At 43.3% G+C, this 26897-nt stretch overlaps 1 protein-coding gene across 1 annotated transcript in view; it reads right to left on the reverse strand.

Moving 5' to 3' along the window:
• The window catches only part of LAMA4 (laminin subunit alpha 4), a 150694-nt gene that overhangs the window by 80067 nt on the left and 43730 nt on the right, over nt 1-26897 (reverse strand). The window contains exons 4-11 of the mRNA XM_061623652.1: nt 26572-26652; nt 23356-23570; nt 20402-20497; nt 18972-19123; nt 16968-17078; nt 11613-11724; nt 9728-9895; nt 8154-8347 (exon numbers count right to left, since the gene is read on the reverse strand). Of these exons, the coding sequence (XP_061479636.1) occupies nt 8154-8347; nt 9728-9895; nt 11613-11724; nt 16968-17078; nt 18972-19123; nt 20402-20497; nt 23356-23570; nt 26572-26652 (1129 nt within the window). The remainder of the gene's footprint in view (nt 1-8153; nt 8348-9727; nt 9896-11612; nt 11725-16967; nt 17079-18971; nt 19124-20401; nt 20498-23355; nt 23571-26571; nt 26653-26897) is intronic.

The raw sequence follows: 26897 nt of genomic DNA on the forward strand, positions 1-26897 counted from the left end.
TTGTGTCAATGGAAAAATCTTCAAGAGATGTGCTAGTGTATCATGTAAAAAAGAGGAACAGAGATGCGGCTTTGCAACAATACTTCAGTGATACGTTCGGAATTGATGGCAAGAAAATATCGGTGATAAAGGAAATTCCTATCAGACTCTTATTATATGACTATGACAGCAAGATTATTAGGTGCGTAAAGACGGAAGATGGAAGATGGAACCAATATGGATAATGGAAGAAGAGCGATTTGAAATGGACCATTGGTCTCACCTGAAGGGTGATTTTCCTATGAGGACGGACATCACAACGGGATTTAGCTCCACCTATCGTGCGAAGGCAAGAATGTCTTTGAAGTCAAGACTAGGGGCGTCAGGCCCCTCCCACTCTCCAGTTCATTCGCAGCGAGTCTGAGGAGAGATATCTAAAAATACAAGAACAAGGCCAACAGGCCTGGCAGCAGGAAAATAACACAATAGTACCATGCATAGTGACATGACTCCAACATAGCGGTATAACAGAACTAGAAGTCTTGACTTCACTTTTAAATGTAAACATAATAGCATAACAGTAATATATAACACATTAGAAAATATATAGTCATCCTCCAACTGGGAGGGTCGTGATGTCCGTCCTCATAGGAAAATCACCCTTCAGGTGAGACCAATGGTCCATTTTCCCTATGAGTCCGGCCATCACAACGGGATGTACCACAGCAGCCCATACAGGGAGGGACCACCCACGTGTTAATCCTCATTAAGAACCTGTTGCAACACTCGTCTGCCAAAAGATGCGTCAGCAGAGGCATAGCGATCAATTTTATAATGCCTTATAAACGAGTGAGGGGTAGACCAGACTGCAGCCCTACAAATATCAGCAACAGGAGCATTAGTGGCAAAAGCAGCCGAAGTGGCCGCTGACCTGGTAGAATGAGCCGTTATACTAGTTGGAACTGACATGTTCAGAGACTCATATGCTAAAGTAATACATGCCCTTAACCAACGGGATAAAGTAGGATTGGAAACCTTGTGCCCCATAGACCTTGGATGAAAGGATACAAACAGAGACTCCATTCGTCGAATCTCTTGGGTCCTGGACAAGTAGGTCTTGAGAGCCCTCCGGACATCTAACGAATGCCAAGCCTTTTCGAGAGGATGGGTAGGATTCGGGCAAAAGGAAGGCAACACAATGTCCTGGTTGCAATGAAAAACTGAATCAACCTTGGGACGAAAGGAAGGATCAGTCTTCAGCACAACAGAGTCCTTATGGAAGACGCAGAGGTGTCGAGCAGAAGACAATGCGCCCAACTCCGAAACGCGCCTGGCAGATGTGATTGCGATCAGAAACAGGACCTTGAAGGACAGTATACGTAGGGGCACAGTCCTGATTGGTTCAAACGGAGGGCGTTGCAAAGCCTGCAGAACTTTCGGCAAACTCTATGAGGGGAACCGATGGACAACAGCCGGAGAGCGTAGGGAGACTCCCTTCAAAAAACGTTTGATGAACGGATGTGAGGAAATATGATCTCCAGGAGAGGACACTGAGAGAATGGATGACAGAGTAGACGCATGGCGACATAGAGTGTTGGGTCGAAGTCCCATCATAAAGCCACTATGGAGAAATTGGAGCACCTGATGTACATTGGCCTGGGATGGATCGTGGTGGTGGGACTGACACCACTTGGAGAAAGCCGCCCAGGTATGTCGATAAATGCGAGTGGTAGATGGTCTTCTCGAGGCCAAAATAATATAAATCACAGCGTCAGACAGTCCAGCTGACCTCAAATGTCTCCGTTCAAACGCCACGCTGTTAGATTGAGCCAAGTAGGGTCCTGGTGCAGTACTGGACCCTGGGATAGGAGGTCTGGCGTTACTGGAAGTGTCCAACGATCCATCATTGACATTGCCAGAAGATCTGAGAACCACGGTCGGCGTGGCCAAAATGGTGCTATCAGAACCAGCTGTGCCCTCTCGGTTCGCGCCTTCCTCAAGTTCTTGGCTAACAATGGTATGGGGGGAAAGGCGTACAATAGACCGTCTGGCCACGGTGTTGTTAGAGCATCCACTGCTTCTCCTGTTGAGTCCAGGTAACGGGCAAAGTACCTGGGAAGCTGGCAATTGCGACTGGAAGCAAACAGGCCGACTGAGAGGGCGCCGAACCGACACTGGAGACGATGGAAAATGGCTGGGTGAAGTTTCGATTCTCCCGGAAAGACCTGTTGTCTGCTGAGCCAGTCTGCTGTCACATTCCAAATCCCTCTGAGGTGTTCTGCTTTCAGGGATTGTAGATGTTGTTCTGCCCAGACAAAGATGAGGGAGGCTAAGTCCTGCAGAGGGCGAGACCTGGTGCCCCCCTGTCTGTTCAAATGTGATTTTACACACGTGTTGTCTGTTCGAATGAGCACATGATGCAAAGGGGACAGAGACTGAAAATGACATAGAGCTAATTGGACAGCCTTTAGTTCCAGCCAGTTGATGCTTTGAGATTGCTCTGCGTTGGACCAAACCCCCTGAACGTACTGGGAGTTGTAGTGGGCTCCCCAACCTATGAGGCTGGCATCTGTGGTTACAACGGTTCTGTGGGGTTCTCTGAACGACATGCCCTTGGAGAGGTGTTGCACCTTGGTCCACCAGCGGAAGGAGAGGCGCAGTGCGGGGCTCAAACGAACTTTGCGATGTTTGGAGCTGGCAATGTCTTTTTGAAAAGGCAACAGAGTCCACTGAAGGGGCCGAGTGTGGGCTCGAGCCCAGGGCACAATGTGGATTGTGGAGATAAACATCCCGAGCGCTCTGGCGAGAAGCATGACGTCTGCGGAAGTTTGTTGCATCAGGGACCTTGCAATGCTTGTGATGGCAGTGATGCGATCTGGAGCCAGGAAGACCATTGCCTGCAAGGTGTCCAACATTGCCCCAAGATGTAGTAGGCGTTGGGTTGGTTGGAGCTGGCTCTTGTCGAAGTTGACAAGCCAGTCGTAGGTCTGCAAAACATTGAGGGTGATCATTAAATGATGTTGAGCCAGCTCTTCAGACTTGGACCGTATTAGCAGATCATCCAAATATGGGTAGATATGAACCCCTTGGGTCCGAAGGTAAGCCACTAGGATGAGTAGCACCTTGGTAAACACTCTTGGAGCAGAGGAGAGGCCAAATGGCATCGCTCTATATTGAAAGTGTTGGTGGCCAAAGGCAAACCGAAGAAACTTTCTGTGGGCTATGCGAATGGGCACATGGAGATATGCTTCCTTAAGGTCGATAGAAGCCAGGAAGTCTCCTTCATGCAGACTCTCGGTAATGGAATGGAGAGATTCCATTTTGAACCTGCGATATGTTACAAAACGGTTGACAAACTTGAGGTCCAATACCGCCCTCCAAGATAAATCTCGTTTTGGCACAGCAAATAGGAGGGAGTATACCCCTTCCGACCTCTCAGTTGTGGGAACTGGCTCTATCGCAGCTATGTCCAAGAGGTGATGTATAGCTGTCTGCATGATGTTGTGCCTGGCTGGTGTCCTTGGGCAAGGAGAAGGATGGAATCTGTCTGGTGGGGTTGCCCAGAACTCTATGTTATAGCCATGAGTGAAAAGGTCCCTGATCCAGGAGACCGTAGTAAGGCGCAGCCATCGATCTCCAAAATTAAGTAATCTGCCGCCTATGGGGAGGACGTTAATACTACTTGAGTAGGCGGGGGCCTCCCTTATATGAGGACGATGAGTTGCCCCTGCGCCCTTGGTACTGACCTCTGCCTTGGGAGCGTCGGTTCCAGGAGCCCCTGAATACATTGGGGTCATAAGGTCTGAAGTCGCGGCCTCGTCCTCCTGGCCGCGTTCCTCGAAAGGACTGGTTGGAACGAAAGGAGGAAAATCGCCTGAAGGGCCTGTGGTCGATGTTCTTGACTGTGGCCAGAACCAGTTTGTGGGCATCTTTTGGATCAACCAGAACTGCCTTTAGAGCTTCCTCGCCGAAGAGTAGAGATCCGGAGTAGGGAGCCTTGGACAGGTTCAGTCTGGCCGCCGAATCAGCTTGCCAGTGGCGAAGCCAGAGGGTGCGATGAGCGACTATTTGAGTCGTCATGGCTTGTGCCCCTAATTGGGTGGCATCCAAAGTGGCATCGGCCACAAAAGCTGCTGTCTTACATAATTTCAATAGTGCTCTTTTGAAGGCGACAGGATCAGGGTTAGCATCCTCTAGAAGGTCATCCATCCACATCATAGATGCTCTGGAGAAGATGGAGGCTGAAGCGGAGGCACGCATGGCTAGGGCAGTGGCCTCGTGATTCTTGCGGAGGGCGAAGTCTATTCGACGCTCAGTAGTATCTTTTAGGTGGGATTCCCCTTCCCTGGGCAAAAGAGATCGTGAAACGAGGCGAGCGATTGGTTCATCTATGCCAGGGGCATCTAACTTGGTGGCAAAGTCTGGGGCTAGGGCGTAAAGTCTGTCAGCCAGGTTCTTGAAGCGTCGAGCTTTGAGTGGGTGGGCCCATTCTTCGGAGGCTAATTTGGCAATTGGGTCCGGCACCGGGATGTAGTGTTCAGTAGGTGCAGGGGATTTGAGGACCTTGGCTCCTTTGATAGCTGGGGCGGACGAAGTTGAAGGTGCAGTCTGGAGACCAAGGGTATGAAGTACCCTATGTGCTAGCGGTTGATAATCTGAGGTATTGAACAAGCAATATGATGTATCCTCCTCATGATCTGAATAGTCGCTCCAGTCGTCTCCTTCAACATGGTCAGTGAAAGTTGACTCCTCCGCATACGAGGCTTCGTCCGTACATCTGCCTCTGGCTACATCAAAGGGATCTGGTGAACAGGAAGGATGAGCTTCATGGCACGCACATTGGTCCATGTTGATTGGGGGTATGGCAGGAACTTGTGGTAGTGACTGCATTCGTGTGAAAAAAGCCAGCATGGCTTGGAGTTGGGAGAGGAAATCAGGAGACAGCTGCAGACCAGATGTGGGAGATGTATGTGCCTGGTGAACTATTGGAACAGATGTCTGAGGCGGTAAGCCAGAGGTAGGTTCGTTAGGCGAACAGTGAGCGGGAAAGCCAACAAACTCTTCCTCGTCAGAGGCAGTAGCAGGAGAATGGAAAATATCACTTATGTGTGTCTGTGCTGTGGTGGTGGTTGGCACAGAGACATAACGAGGGCGCTTTGGTTTACTATGGCTGGAAAGATGTTTTGTCTTAGCCGGTGCTTTGGCATGTCTGGTCTTAGACGTGTTATGATGTTGTGGCTTGGCTGATTGTGGCATGTCTGGCTGATCTGGCACCATGTGTGTTGATGGTGACATGCCTGGCTGTTCTGCCATCTTATATAAACCTGGGTGCAGTACACTGCCACGGAGGGGGCAGGATGTAAAGACCCGAACTGGCACAGCGTACTACCACGGAGGGGGTAGGATACACTGGCAGATGGCGAAATGCACTGCCACAGAGGGGGCAGAATGCACTGAGGTATCAGCGTTAATATAATATAGGCTGTTTTAGAGTTGGCACACTCAGATTAGCGCTGTAGGCTGGGTTATTGGCTTGTTCACGGCCCCAGAGGGGGCAGGATATACAATGTAAATCAGATTTAATACAAGTCAGCCACTGATATTAAAGCTCCAGCCTTGATAATGTAATCCAGCCACTAGGATTAAAGCTCCAGCCTTGATAATACAATCCAGCCCACTAGGATTGGAGCTCCAGCCTTGATAATATAATTCAGCCACTATGATTACAGCCACAGTAATGTGTGTAAATCAGCCGTGTAAATTTGTCAGCAGCACATATACACAAACGTACGGATAGATAGCCTGCAGGGGAGGTATCCGATAATAAGGGGAACAAAAAAGGCGGGAAATTCAAAAACAAAAGGAAAAAATGGCGCCCGGAAAAAAAGAGCGGGAAAAAATGGCGGAGAGGGAAGAAGCAATGGCGGCCGTCGGAGGCGAACTGGGGGAAGGGCTGCCCAGCACGGTCTCGCCAAAAACCGCAGTAGCGGCTCTAGAAAATCCCCAGAAGGAAACAGGTAGGGGAAAAACGGCAGCCGCCGCAGAGAGAGCCGCCGTCGCGGTCTGTAAAGCCCTTTGCAGTGGGATTTAAGCCACGTAGCGAGGGCGATCTGAGGCAAAGGGGTAACGGCGGGAGCCGCAGCTGCAAGCTCCCGCTGAGATCGGATAAGCCGCAGCCGCGGCAACAGATCAGGGGGAGGAGGGAGGGTCAAAAGCGATCAAAGGCGATCAAAAAAGAGAACCGCAGCCGCGGTCACTGAGGGAGTCCCCCGGCTACGGATACAACAGAACCGGGGGGGGCTTGAGAACCGCAGCCGCGGTCTCAGAGGGAGCCCCCAGTCAAGGAAATAAAATAAATTGAATAGCTCTGAGGAAAGGGCGAAGAAAGCCGCAGCCGCGGTCTCTGAGGGGACCCTCAGTAGGCTAAACACAAAACAGAAAAAGGACTTTAAGACAAATACACAAACAAATACGAGACTTAGCTAAATGCTATGTGAAATTCCAATCTTGTTCGTACGAAGGCAAGAATGAACTGGAGAGTGGGAGGGGCCTGACGCCCCTAGTCTTGACTTCAAAGACATTCTTGCCTTCGCACGATAGGTGGAGCTAAATCCCGTTGTGATGGCCGGACTCATAGGGAAAATTACTGGACTTAGTAGACTTGATGAGTTGGATTAATTGACATGTTTATCTAGAAAAAAAATTGATGGACATATATCTCAAGGATTGGAAACTTCTCTTTGACTTTTTGTGGAAGAATAAAATGATATGATGCTAATGAGATTTGAAACCACCTAAGATAACCGCTGGAGGAAGGTGATTTTATAATCTATTTAGAGACAGGGCTTGTTATATATTATAGATTTATAGCTGAACTACGACAAATCGGAAGTCAATATTTTTTTTCTTTTTTTTATTGTATTAGTTATTGATTTGTGTTTTTTCTTTTTGTATTGTTTTGGTTTTGAAAATCTGAATAAAAATTAATTTAAAAAAAAGCAGAGAGTGAGTTGGAGTTAGTTATTAGTGCTTTGTATTTGTGCAGGCAGCTAGGAGACAACAGCAGAAAAAGAGGATCAGGGAAGAAGGAAGAAGACTTGAGAGGCAGGTAGAATGGTTTGGTGGCCAACGATTTTCTGGGGATACCTGAATCACTTGGGTTAGGCTGAAGAAACAAGGGGAGAACCTGTCTGCAGTGCTAAGGGGAGAAGTGAGAAGCAGGTTGAAATGCTAGTCTCTGGTGACTGGTAGGAGTTCCAGATGGAAGATTTCCAGGGCGGTATAGCAAGACAAACCTGCACTTCAGTAGGCCAGTAAAGGGTTAGAAAAAGAGTCTTTCAGCAGAGTTCTCAGTTACAGTGTTGGTGAGGCTTAACTGGAGCGGAGCGAACAAAAGTGCTTAAGCACAAGAATTCAGAAACCAAATGATATTCTCAAATGCTAGCATATATATAAAGCTACAAGCTGGTGAATCTTCAGATTTTTGCAGAGTAATGATAAGTTTTAGAAGTGATGCAGGAAATTACTGATCCAGAGTGAAAGTTATCAAATCCACTACATGGATTAATGGGGTGAGTTGGTACAACAATTTCCCCAACAGAAATGCAATTAAATGTTATTTCTTTTTCTTACAACATTAATAATATATCACTACACTAATCCAAAGACCTTGATTAGAATATTCAGAAGATTTTTTTTTATTTATAACTGGAATCCTTTGTTTGTTAGTACATATTCATTGTCAGAGCTTTGGATTAGGCTAATCATATTTAATATCAGGAAGTAAGAGATACCTATTTTGCATATGGCAGCAACAAAATACAGTGGGTGGGATCCAACAAAACACTTCCACTAGCGTAAGGACTTTTAGCTGCACAGTGGAATTTCCCCACCCTCTCTTGTTACCGAGCATCCCCTAAATCTGTTCTGGATTTCCTCCTCCAACCTTCTGGAGCAGATTTATGGATTGTGTGGGGAGGGGAGAGGGGAGAGAAGTTCCATTGCATAGCTAAAGGGTCCTTGTGCTAGTGGAACTGTTCAGTTGTACCTCCTGATAGTTCTTGAAATGACAGATTTATTTTTTAAAACCATCCTGTTTTCCACTGTCCTTATCAAGAGAATAGGGCAGAGAAAATGTTCCTCACTGATTCACAATATAATATGTTGCATGGTACCTCCTGCTCTTGGAGCTTGGCAGTGCTTTCTTTCTTTATAGCTTCTGTATTCTTGATGTAATCAACAGCTTGGTCCAGGGCCTCTTGCAAGTCTGCAAGCTTTGTGTTGTGCTCTCCAAGCTGGTCCAACACAACAGGAATCAGAGATCTGGTTTCATTATGTGTCTGCCTCCACTTTTCAGCTTGTATTAGCACTAAGAGAAGAGACAGCTGATTAATCTTTGTGAATTGCCTTGCTCTTAGTCTTTGCAGCATGTACTATAAATCAGTTACACATGACTTAACAAAGATCAAGTGTTGAAGACAATACAAACCATCATCAATAATAACATAGTGCAACTTTTCATGTTATAAGACAGACCATAGGGTGATATCTAATGTTAGTCACACTCAGAGCAGATCCACTGATTTCAAGCAATCTACCCTGAGCATGACTTAGTTGGATATCACCTGTAATTTATTTTTTCTTACTGTGCACCTTGGAGACTTAGGACATTATCCAGTCTTGTCACTCCATTCATGGCAAGTGCTTCCATACGTAGGAGTTATGCTTATGAAAGGGGTCCTTCTATAAGCATGGGAGCAATTCAGTTTCCATGAAGCTCCTTCTGTTCACGGAGTGATAATGGTACTCAACAGTGAATTGCAGCCAATCATGGGCCCCTGGTGAATGTGCCAGTATGATGCTTGTTTGTGCCATTCACTTTATGTTTTTAACATTCTAAATTTACATCTAAAAACTTAATGTGTGAAACGGTCCCAGTGTGTGTGCATGTGTACAATATTCTATATGATTATTTAAGCATCAAAATACCTTAATACAAAATGGAATCCTTTCAGAATCCTGTAGTTGTGAGGGAGGATAGATATGGCTTTCCTCAAGGTAGCACTTCTGCTGTGAGTACATTGCACTTTCCTAGCAATCCAACTGCAGTATCGACTAGCTGGGAAAATGCAATTCCCCTTCTCTCTTCTCTGTGTGAATGTTGATGAATGTTGTGTGGACTTTTCAAGGCACATGCTCGAAAGCTTCCTCTTTCTTCCTTTCAACCAGTTCAGAAAGGGAATTTTAGTGAGATGAGGGGCAGACGTTCCTGCCTGATGTATTGTGATCCAGTGAGCGACAATATATAGTATCGATGAATTGCTGCAGGCTTTCCCCCTCTATTGCAAAGCCTGATACATGTATAAGTGGGGTTGGTCTGGGAAACAGGTACAAGTAATGCGGCTGATATCTAGGGTTTGAGTCTGGGGGTCCATGAATAGGACAGGACTCTACTGGGGCATAAAATATCTCTGAAGTGGGATACCTCTAGATGCATAGAAAGCACACACCCAGTGCTGTTTTCTACAAACTGGACTCGCATCCATCTAAGTTTGGATGAGGCAAATATTCTGACATTCCTCAAGTGTTTCAAATCAATGTATATACTCCTTTATGTGTATTGCACATGGTTTTGAATTAATTGCTGCCATCATGGTTGGCATTCAGAAAGATCCATAGATATGTATTTCACTATATAATGACACTTTTTCCATGCCACATTGCACCGTCTTGATGAAGGAAAACTCACACTCTTGTGCTGCATCAGACTCTTCATATGCAAGTTGCATCTGAATGGCGAATGGCTTGCGACTTCGGATGTCCTTCAGCATCTCTTCTGCTGCCTTGAGCTTCTGAATTATATCCTCAGGCCTCAGGTCATGTTCAATGCCATAGTATTCCACCTTGCTGCTAATTTCTGTGAGCAAACAAACCCCAACCAAATAGAGCAACAATGAATTGTGATTGAGCAAGTTACTACAGAAGCCACCTTGGATCATGGATGGATGTCAAGACACTGAATATTTTTTCTTGTGTATGTTTGCTGACATGTTTACAGATTCCTCCTCTGGATATCCTGGCTGTATTCCTGCAGAGAACCCAACTCCTATAACAATGTTGTTCTCTTTGTCTGCATTGTAGAAACAGCCTTGCCATATACAAAAGAGGATAGGGCACTTGCACCCTTCATCATTGCACAGAAGAGAACATGTGAGCAGCACATCTTTGGCATGTAGCCTCCCTACCCTAATATTGCCACCAGTGCTGTATAATAAATCATTTGGTGGTAACAATTTATTTCCTAGAATTGTGAACATATATTTGTAAGCATGTTTTTTAAAACCCAGCATTAGATTATGCAGAATTTGTAGTCACAGCGACAAACATCTAAAGATATACCAGTGACATGATGTGTGTACCTCTTTTGTACAATGTTGCAATTATTTCAGGGGGCTACGATGCTATATTTCTTGATCAATAAGCTTGTATGAATAAATAGCTGTATTATAAGTACCAGGACAGAAGGAAGATTAATAATTCAACATCTGTTGCATTTGACCAGTTCTCACTTCTTTTTGTGAGTTTTTTTCTTCTTTCCACACCCCCTTTGCTATTCCTTCAGAAAGCTCAGGGCTGGTTCGAGGTTTATATTTTGGCGAAATAGTAAAAGTTGTAAAAGAAAAATCTCTATTTAGATGATTACATAGACATAATGACCTCAAAAATCTCCCAAAAAACATTTAGGTTTGCTGATAGTTGTCTAAACAGGACTTGGACATTTCCCCTCATGTTTGACAGTAACAAACCCCCAACATTCTGGTGCACTGCTGATTAGCATCTGCATAGGAAGCCTTCCTCACTTTCTGCTACACTCACTGTAATCATGTTCTCATTGCGCTTACACAGGAAACGTGGACTATTGTTTAAATACCCACAGGAAGCTTCATTTCATGCTCATCCATACAACTGGTAGGAGCAACTGCGAAACCAATGTGTAGTTTACACAGCTAGTTTCCTTCTCTCGGCTTAGCAATGTCCCAGGGTCCTACAAGAGAGTCTGATCACTTCTCCTGCACTTCAGAATAGTTGGAGGATGATTAAAGAAAAAAGTAGGGGGAGAGTTTATTTGCTTTTTCCAGGGACACATACCACTCTCTTAAATATGGACTACATGTGCTGGCTGAGAGGGCACCAGGTTGGTATAGGCTGGTGATGAACTGGGAGATTGTCATTTAAATATGTCCCAAACACTGTACTAATTCTGCTTTGCTGACAGACCCACAAAATTAAATTTTGACAAATATGGTTGGTTGCTTAGGAGGAGAAATAAATACACATCAGATTCTTTGATCTGCAAAATTGCAAAATGATTTAAGCTGAAAACTAATATGGAGAATATACACAGCAACCTCAGTCAACCAGCCTATTCAGCAATGCTCATAGAGTACTCAGGGGCACAAGCAGGAACAATTGCTTATGTATTTGTGAGAAATCTGGACTCTACATAGGATGTTCCAGTTTTTATAAGTGAAGTTTGGATAATTTGTAATGCTCCTATATTGATTTTTGTCCATTGGCGGTCTCAGAATACTATTTTTTGACTTGCAGGTGAACCAAAAAACCCACAGATTTACCTTGGATATTATCTATCATATTTCCAAGTGCCTCTACAAGAATATTAGCCTGGTCAATGGTCTTCATGGTTTCCTTCTGTATTAATTGGCCTTTGCTTGATTCTTGATTGCCCTATGAATAAACCATACGAGTGTGATATAAGTTTTTTTTTTTTTAATCTCCAGTCATGTACAGGTCTGTCTAGTGTAAACAAAATCTTGCTTCTGGCTGATGAGTGAGAGAAGGTCTACTGAGCATATAAATATTTGGCAGTGTTGTAGGAAAAAAGCTGCATCTCATTAGGTACTCGGTATTTACAACAAAGGCTATGAAAATCTGCACCACACTGCAGTGTCATTTGCTGCAATCAGATTCTTACATATCTGCTCCAACTTCCATCTGCTGAAACTGATCCTTGTCTAAGGCTGTGATCCTATGCATACTTACCTGGGAAGAAGTCCCTTTGAATATGGAGGGGTTTGCATCTGGGCAAACTTGCTGTATGAGATACTTGACAACTACTTATGAAACATTACTTTGATGGTCTTTCAAAAAAGCAGGGTGCTGAATTTTTCCCCTACCAGCTTTCCCCCCCAATACAAATCAGCTCCATGCATTGCTTGTCTTTCTGTGGGGTTCCAAATGCATGCTTGGAAGGGGAGAAACAAAGAGGGGAAAGTGTGGAAATGGTGAGTGGGGAACGGGTTATGTGATCTCTACCACCATCAATCTTCTGTTCCCTGTTCCCCTTCTCCTCAAACTGATTTTGATTTAAAAAAAAAGCCATTAGGCTTTTACAAATATTATACCTCTGCATGTAACATCTAGTTTTGTCATCAAATGCCAGTCAGTGTCATCTTTTGCAAAGAGGTGTTTTTCCTTGCTGAAGCACCAGGTGGTGCTTTCAACCAGTTGAATCTAGGATCATATCGCAAAGTCCTCCAACAATGTGAATGGATAGTCTCCCTCCTGGCCTGGCCTCACACTCAGATGTACAGTTAAAAACCCATTTGCTGGAGGAGGATCAAAGATCTGTGCTTCCTCCTGCTAATGCTGTGCTCGTTGGGACAACTCTTAGAGCAGAGGAGGGTAACCTTGTTTATGCTGAGGGCTGCATCCCCTCAGGATTAGTATGTCAGTGGCCACATATGAGCAGTGGCCATGCTCAGATTCAAAAGTGGGTGGGGTGGTTCTCTTGCCCCTTCTGCCTTCTCTCCCCCCTCTCTCCCTCCCTTCCCCGATCTGTCTGTAACCCCCATTACCTCTTGCTTTCCCCCTTCATGTCACCCTATAAAATTAGACTAAGGGCCACAGGCTGCCCACCCTGTCTTAGAGTTTGGAATTTCAAATCAACATATAATATTAGAGCAAACTACCCTAATATATATATAATACAGCATAGAGTAAAAAAAGCCTCAGTTCCAATGTGATAGGAGCAGCCAATACAGCAAGAAATGAATACAATACAATACAATAAATGTATGTGTGATCACATTTAACATGTGAATATATGAACCCACCTGGACCCTGCGTTCAGCATCTGAGGCCCTTCTTTGTGTGCCCCCTCCAAGGAGTTGCAGAGGGTGGCAACACAAGAGTGGGCCTTCTCAGTGGTGGTCCCCAGCTTATGGAATGCTCTCCCCAGGGAGGCACACCTGGAGCCATGATTGTCTATTTTTAGGCACCACGCAAAAACATTTCTCTTTTCCCAGGCATTTGGCTCCTAATGTTGAAGGGCTTTTGGAGAGCACTTGATGTTGTAGCCTCTTTTGGGGGGTAGCTTGTTCCACAGCTGTTATATTTATGTGTTTTAAATTTTTTTATTTTGTTTAAGTTTTTATACTGGTTTTAACTTTTTATTGATTGTAAGTCGCTTTGGGTTGGCTTTTATGAAGAAAAGCAACTAATAAACAAATAAATAATGTTTTGTTTTTATTTAAAGAGCAGATACATATTTTTTTGGTGGGAGGTGATCAGAATGGCGACAATGGCTCATGAGAATGAGGGTTATAATCCTTTCTCCTTGTGCTATGATATTACCCCCCTCCACACACACACAGTTGTTATTCTCCTGGGAAAGGGAAGCTGTCACTGATGCTATTATCCTGTCAGGTAGATGGTGATCTTTGTGGAGTTCTAACCCTGGGGGAGGGGAAGATTCAGCCTGTCTTCCTGTAAGCCATGGTCTCAGGGGTGGGAGCTCTCAGGCCTGGGGGCTGAAGGTGGTCCTCCAAGCCTCTCGATCTGGCCCTCAGGAATCTCCCCAGGCCAGACCCCCTTCCCCAAACACACAGACGCCCTACTAGCCTGCTTCTCATCCTCCTTGAATGGTTTTTGTATGTAGAAACTAGCTTACTGTGCAAAGGTAAAACTTACATTCATTGTTCTGCCTCCTTTTGCCTCTCGTGCCGCCCGCCAGTGGCATGTGGCCCCTTGAAGGTTGGCCAGAAAGGCCCTCAGGCTCAAAAAGACTCTCCACTCCAAATGTAAAGTCAGAAGTACAGACCACATGGATGGAGTTAAAAGTGCAGTTCCTTCCCAAGCGAATGTCGCCTTTCACAAAACTGGCAACATGCTGGTGTGGAAAGAAGCTACATCATAGACCAGGGATAGGGAATCTCTTGCCCATCATCTGCATGCAGCCCACCAGAGTGTCAATTTCTCACTGTGCTGCATGGAAATAAAGCTGAATTTGTTCTGTGAGAATGCTGTGTGAGCGAAGGGGGTGAGTGGTGTGTGAGTGGGTAGGTTCTCCAGCTCTGCCATAGAGGCTATATGACTGAGAACTTTTGATGTTATCTAATAAGTACAGTAGGGGTGGGGAACTTGTCATCCTCCAGATGTTGCTAGACTACAGCTCACATTATTCCTGACCATGAGCCATGTGGGCTGGGCCTGATGGGAGTCAGAGTCCAAGAACATCTGGAGGGCCACAGGTTCCTATCCCTGGAGTACAGGAAAGAGCTGTGGCTTCCATATCAGAAAGATAACTCCATTCATACTGACCCTGGTGATAGACAAAAGATGAACATAAGAAGAGCCTGCTGGATCAGGCCAGTGGCCCATCTAGTCCAGCATCCTGTTCTCACAGTGGCCAACCAGGTGCCTGCGGGAAGCCCGCAAGCAGGGCCCGAGTGCAAGAACACTCTCCCCTCCTGAGGCTTCCGGCAACTGGTTTTCAGAAGCATGCTGCCTCTGACTAGGGTGGCACAGCACAGCCATTACTGCATCTTGGCAGATAAGCTCATGGCAGATAAGCTCATGCCCACCATAAAATTATGATCCTTATTTAAGCTGTTGTTCCCGACTGTTTAATCTATTAATGCTAATACCTGCCAAACTTGGAGAAGACTTTGAAAAATCTAATCATGCTAGTGAAAATATTATGAAAGCTTCCATATACAATGCTTGAAATGTCCAAAAAAAGAGAGAAGCAGATGGATTACTTTTATCTTGATTACTGTAACTACTTTCAACTAGAATTTGAAGTAGACATGCCATATTTACATTAGAAAAAAGTAGCACCACATAAATAATAGACCTTCAAAGAGGATATATGGATGTGTAGGAAGCTGCCTTATATCAGATCAATCTACTTGTTCACCTAGGTCAGTACTAGTCTGAGTGGCAGAAGATTTCCAGGTTCTATGGGAGGGGTCTATCAGAATGGTTTAAATGATGATGTCAGGGAGTGAACCTGGGACCTTATATATATATGAAGCAGGGGTGGAGAATCTACAGTTCTTCTGGTGTTGCTGGACTACAACTCCCATCATTCCTGACCATTGGTCATGCTGGCTGGGGCTGATGGGACTTGGAGTGCAACATCTGGAAGGCCACAGGTTTGCCACCTCTAATGTAAAGCAATGTGCTGCCAATGAGGTATAGTCCCTCATAAATGGAGTCACATATTGGGGGTATATGTTATACAGGCTTATGGGACAAACTCATACTTTTGTTCCAAAGTTGTTCCAAAGAGAATGTGATGCTTGCCCAGATGATCTCCTTGCCAAAATGTCTTGCCTGTTTAGTTGAAAACAGTGCAGCAAAGATCCTCTGAATTAAAGCCCAGTTACAATACTGGCATTTGATACCGACTAGAGCTGGGTACAACACCATTTTCCTTCTTTTTATATCCTTGATCCATCTATGCCCCCTGATAATATCCAAAGTTGGGGAAGGGCTGTAGCTTTGGGGAAGGGACATAGCTCAGTGGTAGAGCATGTGCCTTGCATGCGGAAGGTCCCAAGTTCAATCCCCGGCATCTCGAAGTAGGGCTGGGAGAGATTCCTGCCTGAAATCCTGGAGAGCTGTGGCCAGTGAATGTAGATGGACTAATGGTCAAGCTTAGATGGACCAATGGTCAAACTCAGCACAAGGCAGCTTTGTATGTTCCTAGAATCTATCCCCACAATGCTCCTGTTCTTCAGTTGACAACCTGGACAGCTCACAAAACAGTTCTGCATATCAGCTACCTACATAACACAGGGGAAAAGGGACTGCAGCTGGTGAAGGTGAAATCATGACCTCTTTTACCTACTCCCCATTCAGGCTACATCTCCAAAATCAACACTGAGCACCATTCATTTTTTTTAATTGCTGTGGCCACTATAGATAATGTATTTCATATAGTTTTGACAATCATTGTAGAAGATAATTGTGTAATTTGAAACTTGCATCATGTGCTGGAATTCCTAGTAGTCATAAGAACAGATTGTACCAGTGTGGGAATCCTTCCAGACTTTTGGTGGCCAGGTAGAAGGGGAAAGGAAACTTTCCTACTCATTCCCAAAGTGCTCCTTCCACAATTTTCAGTCAGAGATGCTTCATCCCCGTTTATACAAGAAAAAAGAGGAAAGGTCAGAGTTCTGCAAGGTGAGGAAAGAACTATATAACTGCTTCTGATGCTACCTATTTGATCCTTGAATGTGAAAAAATGTTCAGGCTGGAGTTAAATGGCAATGAAATGCAAAATGTACAGTCTGTGTAATTGTCACATTTTGTATTTTCTGCATTCAATTGCCATTTAACTCCAACCTGAACTTTCCCCCCTTTACACCTATGTGTATATACACCTCATCACTGAAGATCACATACCATGCATTGGATGAAATGGGCTCTAGTCCATGAAAGTTTATGTCATAATAAAATTTGTTAATCTTTAAAGGTGCCACAAGACTCCTTGGTATTTTTGCTGCAATTAACAAGGCGAACCCTCTGGAATTTGTCTGCCCTTGTTACTCATGCCTATATTAGTAGCAATAATCCACTTTACTGCCCAACGAGTTAACAATTACTTCCCTAAAATTACTAAGCTTTATACCAGGCCTTTTCCTCAAAGGAAAGGAAAGGAAACAGCGAAATGGAATGCAAACCTTTTCATCAAGTATGTGGATTGCTTTGAGCAGCTCTGTCATTTCATTTGTAGCATTATCAACCTGGCTCTTCCTCAGTACAGAGTGGTTATCCTTTTCTGACAATTTTGCCTAATAAAACAAAACAAAACACAAGTGCTGGTTTGATGGTGGGGCTTTGTTTTTGTTCTTTACAAACCATGTCCATTCATTTTACAGTTGAAAGTCTATTTCCTTTAAAATGCAAATTTTAATGAGCATCTTCAAAAGGTAAGTAATGAAGTACTTAGTGAATATCACAGAATCAAAGTGCTGGAAAGACCTCATGGGGCATCTGGGCTGACCTATTGTAGTGAGGCAGGAGTTACTAGCTCTAAATTGTCATTGACAGATGTTTATTTAATGCTTTATTAAAATTTCCATTGAAAAAAATTGCACTGATTCCCAGGGAATCTGTCCTATTGTCTAAGTGAGGCTTCACATTCCTGGTCTGGACTTGTTTGTTCTTTCTATACAGTACATAACACCCTGCACAATTTCCCAGTGAAAAGCAGCCGGGGGGCTGCTGCTTTTTGTTGGCATGGGGCACAGAAGCCCAGGAACAGAGTTGCTAGAGCAAAATGCGTCATTTCCTTTTTTGTACATGCACCACTCTTGCCTGGTGTGGGGGAGCAACACGCCCACAGTAAATAAACCCAAAATGTGCTTAGGGGTTTGCTCTAGCTCCTTTTACCATTAGCTTAGCATTTTAAAAAACAGATCATTCAACTGTGCCCAGCTTCTTATACCTTGAGCCCATTGCTTCTTTTTCTTTTCTTAGATGTGATGGGAATCAATGGGCTTCCTGCTGTGGCGGAAAGTGGCCCTGGTAGTACCAAAAGGCCATAGGGCATTCAGGTGATTATAGGACCACCTTTTTCTCTTGGTCAAAGCCCATGCATATGCATGGTTTGACTGTCAATCAAGGAGAAACCAAGTGCTGGAGTGAGAACGATGTTGTGCCTACCATCTTGCTTATGAACCTTTTATATTTTTGAAGGGATTCCAGTTCTTTCCCCACCGACTCATTCTACTTCTTTTCTTCATAGGCCCTGCAGTATAAATTCCTTATAATCTCTGTCTTCTTCCTCTTTGCCTAAATGGTGCTAAGATGGTCTCTCTAGTTACATTTTATCCTGCCTATCCTTCAAAAGTACACCAGGTGGGCATACATTATTTTTCACTACTCCCATGTCTATTCTTACAACAATCAAAAAGAGAAGGTCAAAGACCAAGATGCTGGAGAGTGGGAACTTTTATTTTTGATTATCAAAAATAAAAGTTCCCACTCTCCAGCATCTTGGTCGTTGACCTTCTCTTTTTGATTGCCCATTTGGATGCTAGCCACCCTCTGTTTATATTCTTACATTAGGCGAAAAGAGATTAAATGATCCAAGGTTGCCCAGTGAGCATCATGGCTCAATGGGGATTAACAAATAGAGATCTTCCTGGTACTACACTTGCTAACCACTACACTTCACAGGCCAGTTTACTCATGCAAGTGACCATCATCTGATTTTATATCACTTAATTACTCAAATACTTTGTGACTGACAGTTGAATGTGAAAACTGATTGCGCTAAAAAGTAGTGGTAATCAGGGGTAATAGATCTGGAATGGCCTGTTCACACATGTAAGGCACTACTACAAGTTGCATTACTCTGAGTAATGAACATGCATGTGTGAACCAGACTCGGACCTTAGATGCACTGTAATCTAGGGGCACAACCTGCACCCATATCGTATCTGTATGGCCCCCAACAGGGAAATAGTAGCTTCAGGGAATAACAATTTAAAATGGGAAGATGCCATTGAGCGGAAGGATTAACCTCCCCTTCCTCAATGCCAGTTTTAATCTGAAACACCCCTCAATGGATATTTTTAACTGCATCACATCTGCTTTAACTCTGAGCAAAAGCCCTTTCTGCAGCATGTTATACTACTGAAGAAAAAGCAGAAACATGAACCAAATGAGGTAACTGGTACCTTGAGGACAAAAGTAGTGGAGTTGAGGTTGTTCAAGTGTCTGTGAACGGCAGCTCCAGTGGAAATGCTCTGCACAGTTGCTTTGCTTTCATCAATGGACTGAACTGCCAAGTCAATATCATCAGTCAAATCCGAAATGCATTTGTCACAGACTGGCAATGAAATAAAACAAAACAAAATGTGGACAGTTGAATGGGGAATACATTACTGTTGGAATCTTGCAAACCTCAAATTTATTTTAGAAAAAGAAAGTTTTTATTAGGTTTCCCAGTTGTGAAGATAAAACTGAAATGAGAAAGAAGCTGGAATAAGAACCCCAAATCCATTATGTTGTCCGGCTTTGTACGTCAGGGGGGTGCTGTGGTTCAAAATCAGTGCTCTTTGGAATTCTTGAGCTCCCATAGTTAGTTGCTGCAGTGGCTCACAGGTGGAATGTATTGCAAACATTGTATGTTGAATGTATATATTTATTTATCAACCACTTCCTACTGAGCCCCTTGAAGTGATTCACTAATAGGCAAAAAACCTTGTGGTTTAAGAACGTACCTATAGCCCACAGTTATTTCTATCAAACTTTAAAAAGCAGGGAAATTGGGCAGCTATAATGGATGCACCAGGGGAGCAGAAGACCTGACCTCCTCTCTGAGATATTGGACTGCCCTACAAATTTGTCAAAATGCAAACACAATTTGGGTTGGTCTTTCACAGTCCAATCCACTTGCTGTGTAGTTTGGATGAATTTAGTAACATGTGCCTCTGAGCATATGGTGAGTGGTGGCAACACGTGCCATCTCCAAAGATGGAGAATTACATTTTTGTATGTTTGTTGGTGTTCTTCTTACTTTGCTTCTTTTCTGTGTTGCTACTGTTTCTACAGAGAATCTAAGCTAGAAAATTATATTTCTTTTATTCATCCTAGAAATCGGTGTCAAATTTATTTTTATTAATTTCAAAGCCTTTTTATTGGTCAATGTCATATGGTGGTGAAGACAAATATATTACTGTATTTGTCCTGTCAGGACCTTTCCTGCTCCCTGTCACTTTTCCAAAACGGCCAACCCAAAAATAGTATGATTGAAGGCTGGGACTAATGTGAGCCACATGAGAAATCATGGGCTGGGCTAGATCTGAACCTTACTTACCACAGGCATGGGGAATTTGCTGCCCTGGCTCTATGACATCCCCCATCACCTGCCAAACATTTTGTCAGTTATGTTTTCATGGCTATCTCTATTGCACTTGGTGTCCAGTAATGGTAGGGCTGGTAGGTGATTTTTTTGGGGGGGGGAGGGAGTGGGGGGTTAACGGGGAAAGAGGTAATCCTATAATCATACCATAAAACTATCTATGCCCTATATAATAAAGATGTTTTGGAGAGATGGAGGATGGTGACAATGCAGCTACTATATCACATAATTGTATGCTCTTACTGATTTCTGGGCAAGCTGTGACTGGGGGAAGCACTGGAGGTTCTGCTAGGCATTGCCCTGTTCGACGGTCACAAGGTCCTCCTCTGCAATTGCATGCTAGGAAAAGAGAAAGAGAATTTTATAACAGTTGTTTAAAACTGAAAACCTACACCGCAATAATTTTTTTTTCCAAATCTGCATGTGAGATCCAGTCCCTCTCCCCGTGTCCTCTGCTCCTTTCCTCAAACTTGCCTGGTCTTCACCTACAATTTAAGTGGGATCCCTTTTCTCAATCCTTTCATTACTCTACACTGTACCTTCACCTATCTTGTCTCTGAGACAACATTCACACCAAGTGTTTATTCCATTGTTACTCCACTTTAAACAATCATGGCTTCCCCAAAGAATCCTGGAAAGTGTAGTTTGTGAAGGATGCTGAGAGGTGTCAGAACTCAGAAGTTACCCCCATTCCCCTCGTACAGCTACAATTCCCAGAGTTCTCTGGGAAGACATACTGACTGTTAAGCCACTCTGACAATTGTAACTCTGTATGGGGAATAGGGGTCTCTTAACAACTCTCAGCACCCTTAACAAACTACCCTTCCCAGGATTCTTTGAGGGAAGCCATGACTGTTTAAAGTGGAATAATAGCAGAATAAATGCATTGTGTGAATGAGGCCTGAGAGTCCTGTTGCTTAGCCAATCTATCTCCTGGGAACTCTTTCCAGTTCTCAGCCTCCCCCACAAAGCTACTGCCCCCATGTGAGATTTTAATCTCTGCCAAACTGGCATACTTCTGTTCCCTCATTAAAAACTGAACTGTAAAAAAACCCAACAGCTAAAGATGGCAGCTGACTGATAATTTCTATTCCAAGTTAACAAAATAACATGAATTGTGTAACCTATGAGGAATAAGGGTAAAACAAGAAGTCCAAAGATGTTTCGCTACAAATAATAACATTTAGCTTTCCACGTTTGAGTGCTCAAAATACTTTACATAAAAAATCCCACAATCCCACAGAACTACTGAACTACAGAGCTACAGAGAAAGCAAGGGAGATCTTAAATGGGTGTGCATTTTATAATTCAACATATTACTGCTAACACAATTTATGTAAAATGACGGTCCTTTTAAATCTCTCCCCAGTTGAATTGTTACTTATTACTGTCGAGATTAGGAACCACAGCATCACCTGCCACTTTGAAATTCTGTGAGCTTCTAAAGTTTACATTTTCAGAGTGTGTTAAAACCTTCTGGCTATTTCATCTCATTAGGACTTCTAAAATTAGCTTAGTTCCCAAGGGAAGTTTATTTTAAAGACTTGTAATGTATACACTGGATGGTTAACACAACACGGAAAAAGCAGACAAAAGCCTTCTATGGTTAGCAATGTGCGCATATTAGTCTGCCTGTGTTGCAATGGCACAAAAACTCCCTTGTGCCACTCCCACCTAAAGTGGAGCAGCTGAGATGGCAAAAAAGGGGCACAAACTTCTATCTAAAACTAGCTGCAAAACAGTGATGGGTCTTTTAGGTTATTAGCCACAATACCAAAATGAAACCTCCAAAGCTATATGCCTCCGAATATGAGATGTGGGAGTAATAACAGGGGAAGACTTTTATCCCCCACATGTTCTTTTTTAAAGCTTTCCAGAGATATTTGGCTGCACATTGTTAGGACCAGCTATATAGTATTAGTAACAATAATTAAAGGTATCCATCATTTTTTACCAAAAAACCCCAACAACCTAACCTACAACTCCCATCAGCCCCGGAAAGCATGGCCAAAGGCCAGGTATAATGTGAGGTGTAGTTCAGCAACATCTGGAGGACCAAAGGTTCTCTATACTGGAAACAGATGAAAGCAACATCCGCCAACTATCAATTATAAGGAAAATATCCTTCCTCATTCAACTGAAAGATGGATATCATAAACAGACCCAAAATTAAACCATACCAAAGCACAAATGCCTAGGAGAACAAGAATGTCTTTGCTTTATGCCTAAAAGTTGACAGTGCCGGAGCCAGGTAAATCTTGGGGAGAGCATTCTACAGTCAAGGGGCTGTCACTGACAATATCTGCTGTCTCATTACCTTCCTCAGCCCCTCCCTCGGAAGGTAGCCTCTACTTGTAGGAGTCAGGCAGGTTTGTATTGAGATAGGCAGTCCTTGAAGTACTGGGGTCCAGAGCAATATAAAGCTTTATAGGTCAAAACCAGCACTTTGAACTGGGCCCAGAAACCATTTGGCAGCCAGTGCAGTCAAACCAAAAACGATGTTCCGTCCTTGGACTGCCTGGACCCAGTCAGTAATCTGGCTGCTGATTTCTGCATTTGCTGCAGTTTCTGAGCCATCTTCAGAAGCAGCCCCACATATAATGCATTACAGTAATCTAAACGAGAGTTTACCAGAATGTAGAAAACTGAAGCTAGGCTATCCCCATTCAGGTAAAGTCACAGCTGTGCCACAGCTGGTGATAGAAGGCATTCTGTGTCACGGAGATAATTTGTACCTTCAGTTAGGGTTACCAACCGTACTCTTTTAAGAGTACATGTGCTCTTTTTGAGATGGTGCAACAGCATACTCTTATTTTTCACTTATCGAAGCCAAATGTACTCTTTTTGAAATGACAAAATGATGGTAACCCTACTTCAGTAACAGTAATGGATCCAGAACCAGCCCAAGCTGTGCACCAGCTCATTCCAGGTTGGGTGGGTAGGGAGCAACCCCACACAGAACAGGTTGCACTCCATCTATCCAGTCTGAGAAACCCATTTACAACAGTACCTCAGATAGCTACTCTGGAAGAATACATGGTTGATGGTATCGAAAGTTGCCAAGAGATTGAGGGGAATCATTTTCCATTTAGCCACAAAAGTATGAGCGACCATCTTTGCTGCAAACCCACAAAATAAACAAACAAAACAATATAAAGATTTCTGGTCTAAAATCACTGAATAAACATAGTAAGTACCTTTACAATTTTTAGCATTTCTGGCATCGCCGTAATAACCAGGAGCACATAGTTCACAATTGAACCCTGTAGTGTTGCGTAAGCAGTTGCGACACTGGCCCGTGACATCATCACAATCCTCAAAAATCAGATTAGGATCTGAATTGCCACTGCAGTCGCATTTTTTACAGGAACTGCCAATCACCAAGGGATTTCCATAGTAACCTGGAGCACACCTGGAAGGAAGCACATATTCAGCAAAGATTAATAGCGATGTCTTTCTGGCCTTTAGCTTGGCGACGTTCTATATGGCCAAGTCAACAAAAACCAGATAGGAACCTTGAATGCTACAGGTGATTGGAAGTCTGGTCTGCATCTATGTTTCTCTAAAGTTTCAGCCTCAGAAATGAAAATGTTTGTATCACATGGAACAATTAATCTGTTAATTTCAATTTCTCTTACTTTCTAATTTTTCCAGTCTTAAATTCATCACATTTATGCATCACTGTGATTTTTTAAAAAGTCCTCATGAAAATTCATCAGCATTTTAGTGCCCACTTCTTCTCATACACATACTGTATAGAATTTTAACTATTTTGCAAGCTATTTCCCCTAATATAATTATTTTTGTAAGTAATTCTCATGGATATATGCAGTTTAATTCACTATTTTCTTTCATTAATTTTTGGTATTAGCCTTTCTAGCTTCTAAAGTGTTTGAAATATATTACTGAAGAAAATGGAATGCAAAATCATGGCAAAAGCTCACACTGTAATTCTAATTTTAACTTTTTTGTCTAATTGATATGTATTTCTTGTATCTTCTGAACAAGCTGTAAAAAATACCAGTTTTCATTCTGTGAAGCTAAAGTGTTTCTGACACTAGTATCTTTCCAGGTATCAGTGCCTATGCATGTAGTTGACTCTTTAAAGGGGAATTGATATAGATACAGTTAAGTCATATAGATTCTAAACTGCACCAGTTTGGAAAGGGTGAAATTTCATCACTTTACACCTCAACAAACATCATGAAAGGAAATCCATGCTTGGATATTGCAATCACCAACTAACACCCCATCTTCCAGATTAGGGATTTCTTATAGTCAGTGATTCTACAGGGATAGCACCAAAACCATAGACGGAGTGTTTACACTGTCACGTAGTGTGCAAGTTCCAAATGCAGTGGACCATAGGCTCTAAATGCGGGACCACAGATTCTAAATATTAAGCTTACGTATGGCCTCCATCTTCAGTAGAATGTCCTGTGTGATCTGGGGCATATTTGCATATGTCTGTACCCTTCACCAATATTTTCCATCCAGTGGGGTAGATTGATCATGTGTAAACTACTGGTAATCTGTGTCATTCCAAAGGTGCATGGGCGAGAGACTGAAATTAACTCTCATGCCCCACCATATTTAGAGCCTTCACACTAGGAGACAGTGTGAATGGATCCCTTCAGGTGGGCAGCTTCTGAATTACTGACTCCTTTTTCCTCTTTCGTAAGTTGCCAAATACATTCCTTCACACAAACGGAAAAGCACCATTTCTTTTTTTTTCTTGCTACAAAAAAGAAAGTTCACTCAATTCACGGAGGAAAATGTCCATCTCTTTGACAAGAAAAATGGAGGATTCCATTTCCACCGCTACATAGCAGCAGTGTTTTTTTGGTTAAAAACAAGGTGCCAGTACTCATACCTTGATAAAAGTGCTGTGGGTGTCAGCACAAAATGGTTGCCATGGGAAGCAGCATAAAAGCAAGGAGGGAAGTGCCCAAAAACACTCAAACCAAAAAGAAGGGAACCCTCAGGGTGCCACACCAGCAAATGGCTGATGGTGAAGAATGGAAAAATTTGTTGGGTTTCAATATTCCCCCCCCCATTCTTAACCTTCTGCCATTTGCTGGTGTGGCACCCTGAGGGTTCCCCTCTTTTTGGTACGAATGCTGTGAGAAGCAAAGAGAGAGAGAGGGAGAAGGTGCTGGTATCTGTACTGGAAAATTTCATCACAAAGAAAGCACTGCATAGGAGGATATGGAGAGGACAGTTCTTTGCTGCTTGCTTGCTTTGCTTTTGGTATCCATAACTCATCAGCAGTGGGTCAAGTAGCTGCTTATAATGAAGAGGAAAGTCGCAGAGTAGGAAATCTGCATGTGTCACTCTTACTTTTCTCAGTCATAATCTTTTTATCATTTAGTCATATCACATCTCAGAATTCCTGACAACCCATTTCAATGGCTGGCACAGTGTAAGGAGGGAGGGTAATGAAGATTCCAGCCCACTACTTCCTTCTCCCTCACAGCGTATGTTTACACATAGAAATGTGTGTATTAAATACATTAATTTCTGTGAGTGTTTTGACATGCTTTATTTAAAAAATAATAATGCTAAATGATTTTTAAGGATGTCATAACACAGAATGAAATTGGGCTCAGATTGGGTTATGGGAACATCCAAATGAGTTCTACAACATGTCATGATCCACACCTTGAACATCAGCTAGAACTCTGATTTTGACTCAGGTGAAGAGGGGCCAGGCAGATTAATTGGACCAGTGGCACCAGTGGACTGGATACTGACCCAGACATTAAATATCAAGCCTTGGCCTGAGCTGTCATATTGAGCCTGTCAACAAGGGCCCCCTTAAGCCAAGGACCTCCAAACTGGGACATCCAGAGAAGGTGAACCTCCATTCACTGAGGTACTAGGCCCTTACACAACAGGAACACTATATAAAGCAATCCTGGCTCCTTTGCTGTTTTCTTTGATTCAAAAATTAAATCAAGCAGCTAGCCCTGGAAAAAAAGTAGGCCCTGAAGAAAACATGGCTTCCAGAAAATTCAAAAGCAATGTGTCAGTTGCCTCCCTGAGTTCCCAGTTTGTATTAAAACCAGCCATCCATAATCATTCATATTTCTGGCTAATCCATATAGTTGCAGGGTCGTGGGGAGTATTTCTCTAAGGAAAGCACTGGCTTTCTAGATCAGTTCATGTCTGATAGCCTTCATATAGCCTTTCATCATTCCCAGTACAAGCTGGACTGTCACTGTCAGCAACTTTCTGAATAAGGCAAAACACACATGGTTGAACACTGTCACACATAGGCTTAAGGATTTCCTTTCCCATTTAAAGAAGGGAGGAAATAAAAAACCTAACCCTGTTAAACCAAATGTTTATTGCCAAGATCAATGGCGCAAAAGTTCTTAATTCTTTACATTCGCATCTGAAAATGTACTTACCTTTCACAGTTTGGCCCTGCGTAATTTTCTTTGCACATACAGCGCACCACTCCATTTTTTCTGTAACAGGAAACTGCAAAACTAAGATTGCATGGAAAAGCCATTATCAGAAATGATGGTTAATATCTGTGCAATTATATACTGAGCATTGTTGTGCCTTAATCTATAAACTTTGGAATTGCCATCTCTAGTGCAATATCATGCACTCAAGCTTCGTATAGCTCTTAATTCCTCCTAATGGCTGAATGAAGCTTCTTATGAGCAGGGAAAGCAATGATCTCACAGACCTCTTTCTAGCCAGTTTTTGCATGGGCCTTGATGACTCT

The sequence above is a fragment of the Rhineura floridana genome, chromosome 4, assembly GCF_030035675.1.
Source record: "Rhineura floridana isolate rRhiFlo1 chromosome 4, rRhiFlo1.hap2, whole genome shotgun sequence".
Lineage (NCBI taxonomy): Eukaryota > Metazoa > Chordata > Lepidosauria > Squamata > Rhineuridae > Rhineura > Rhineura floridana.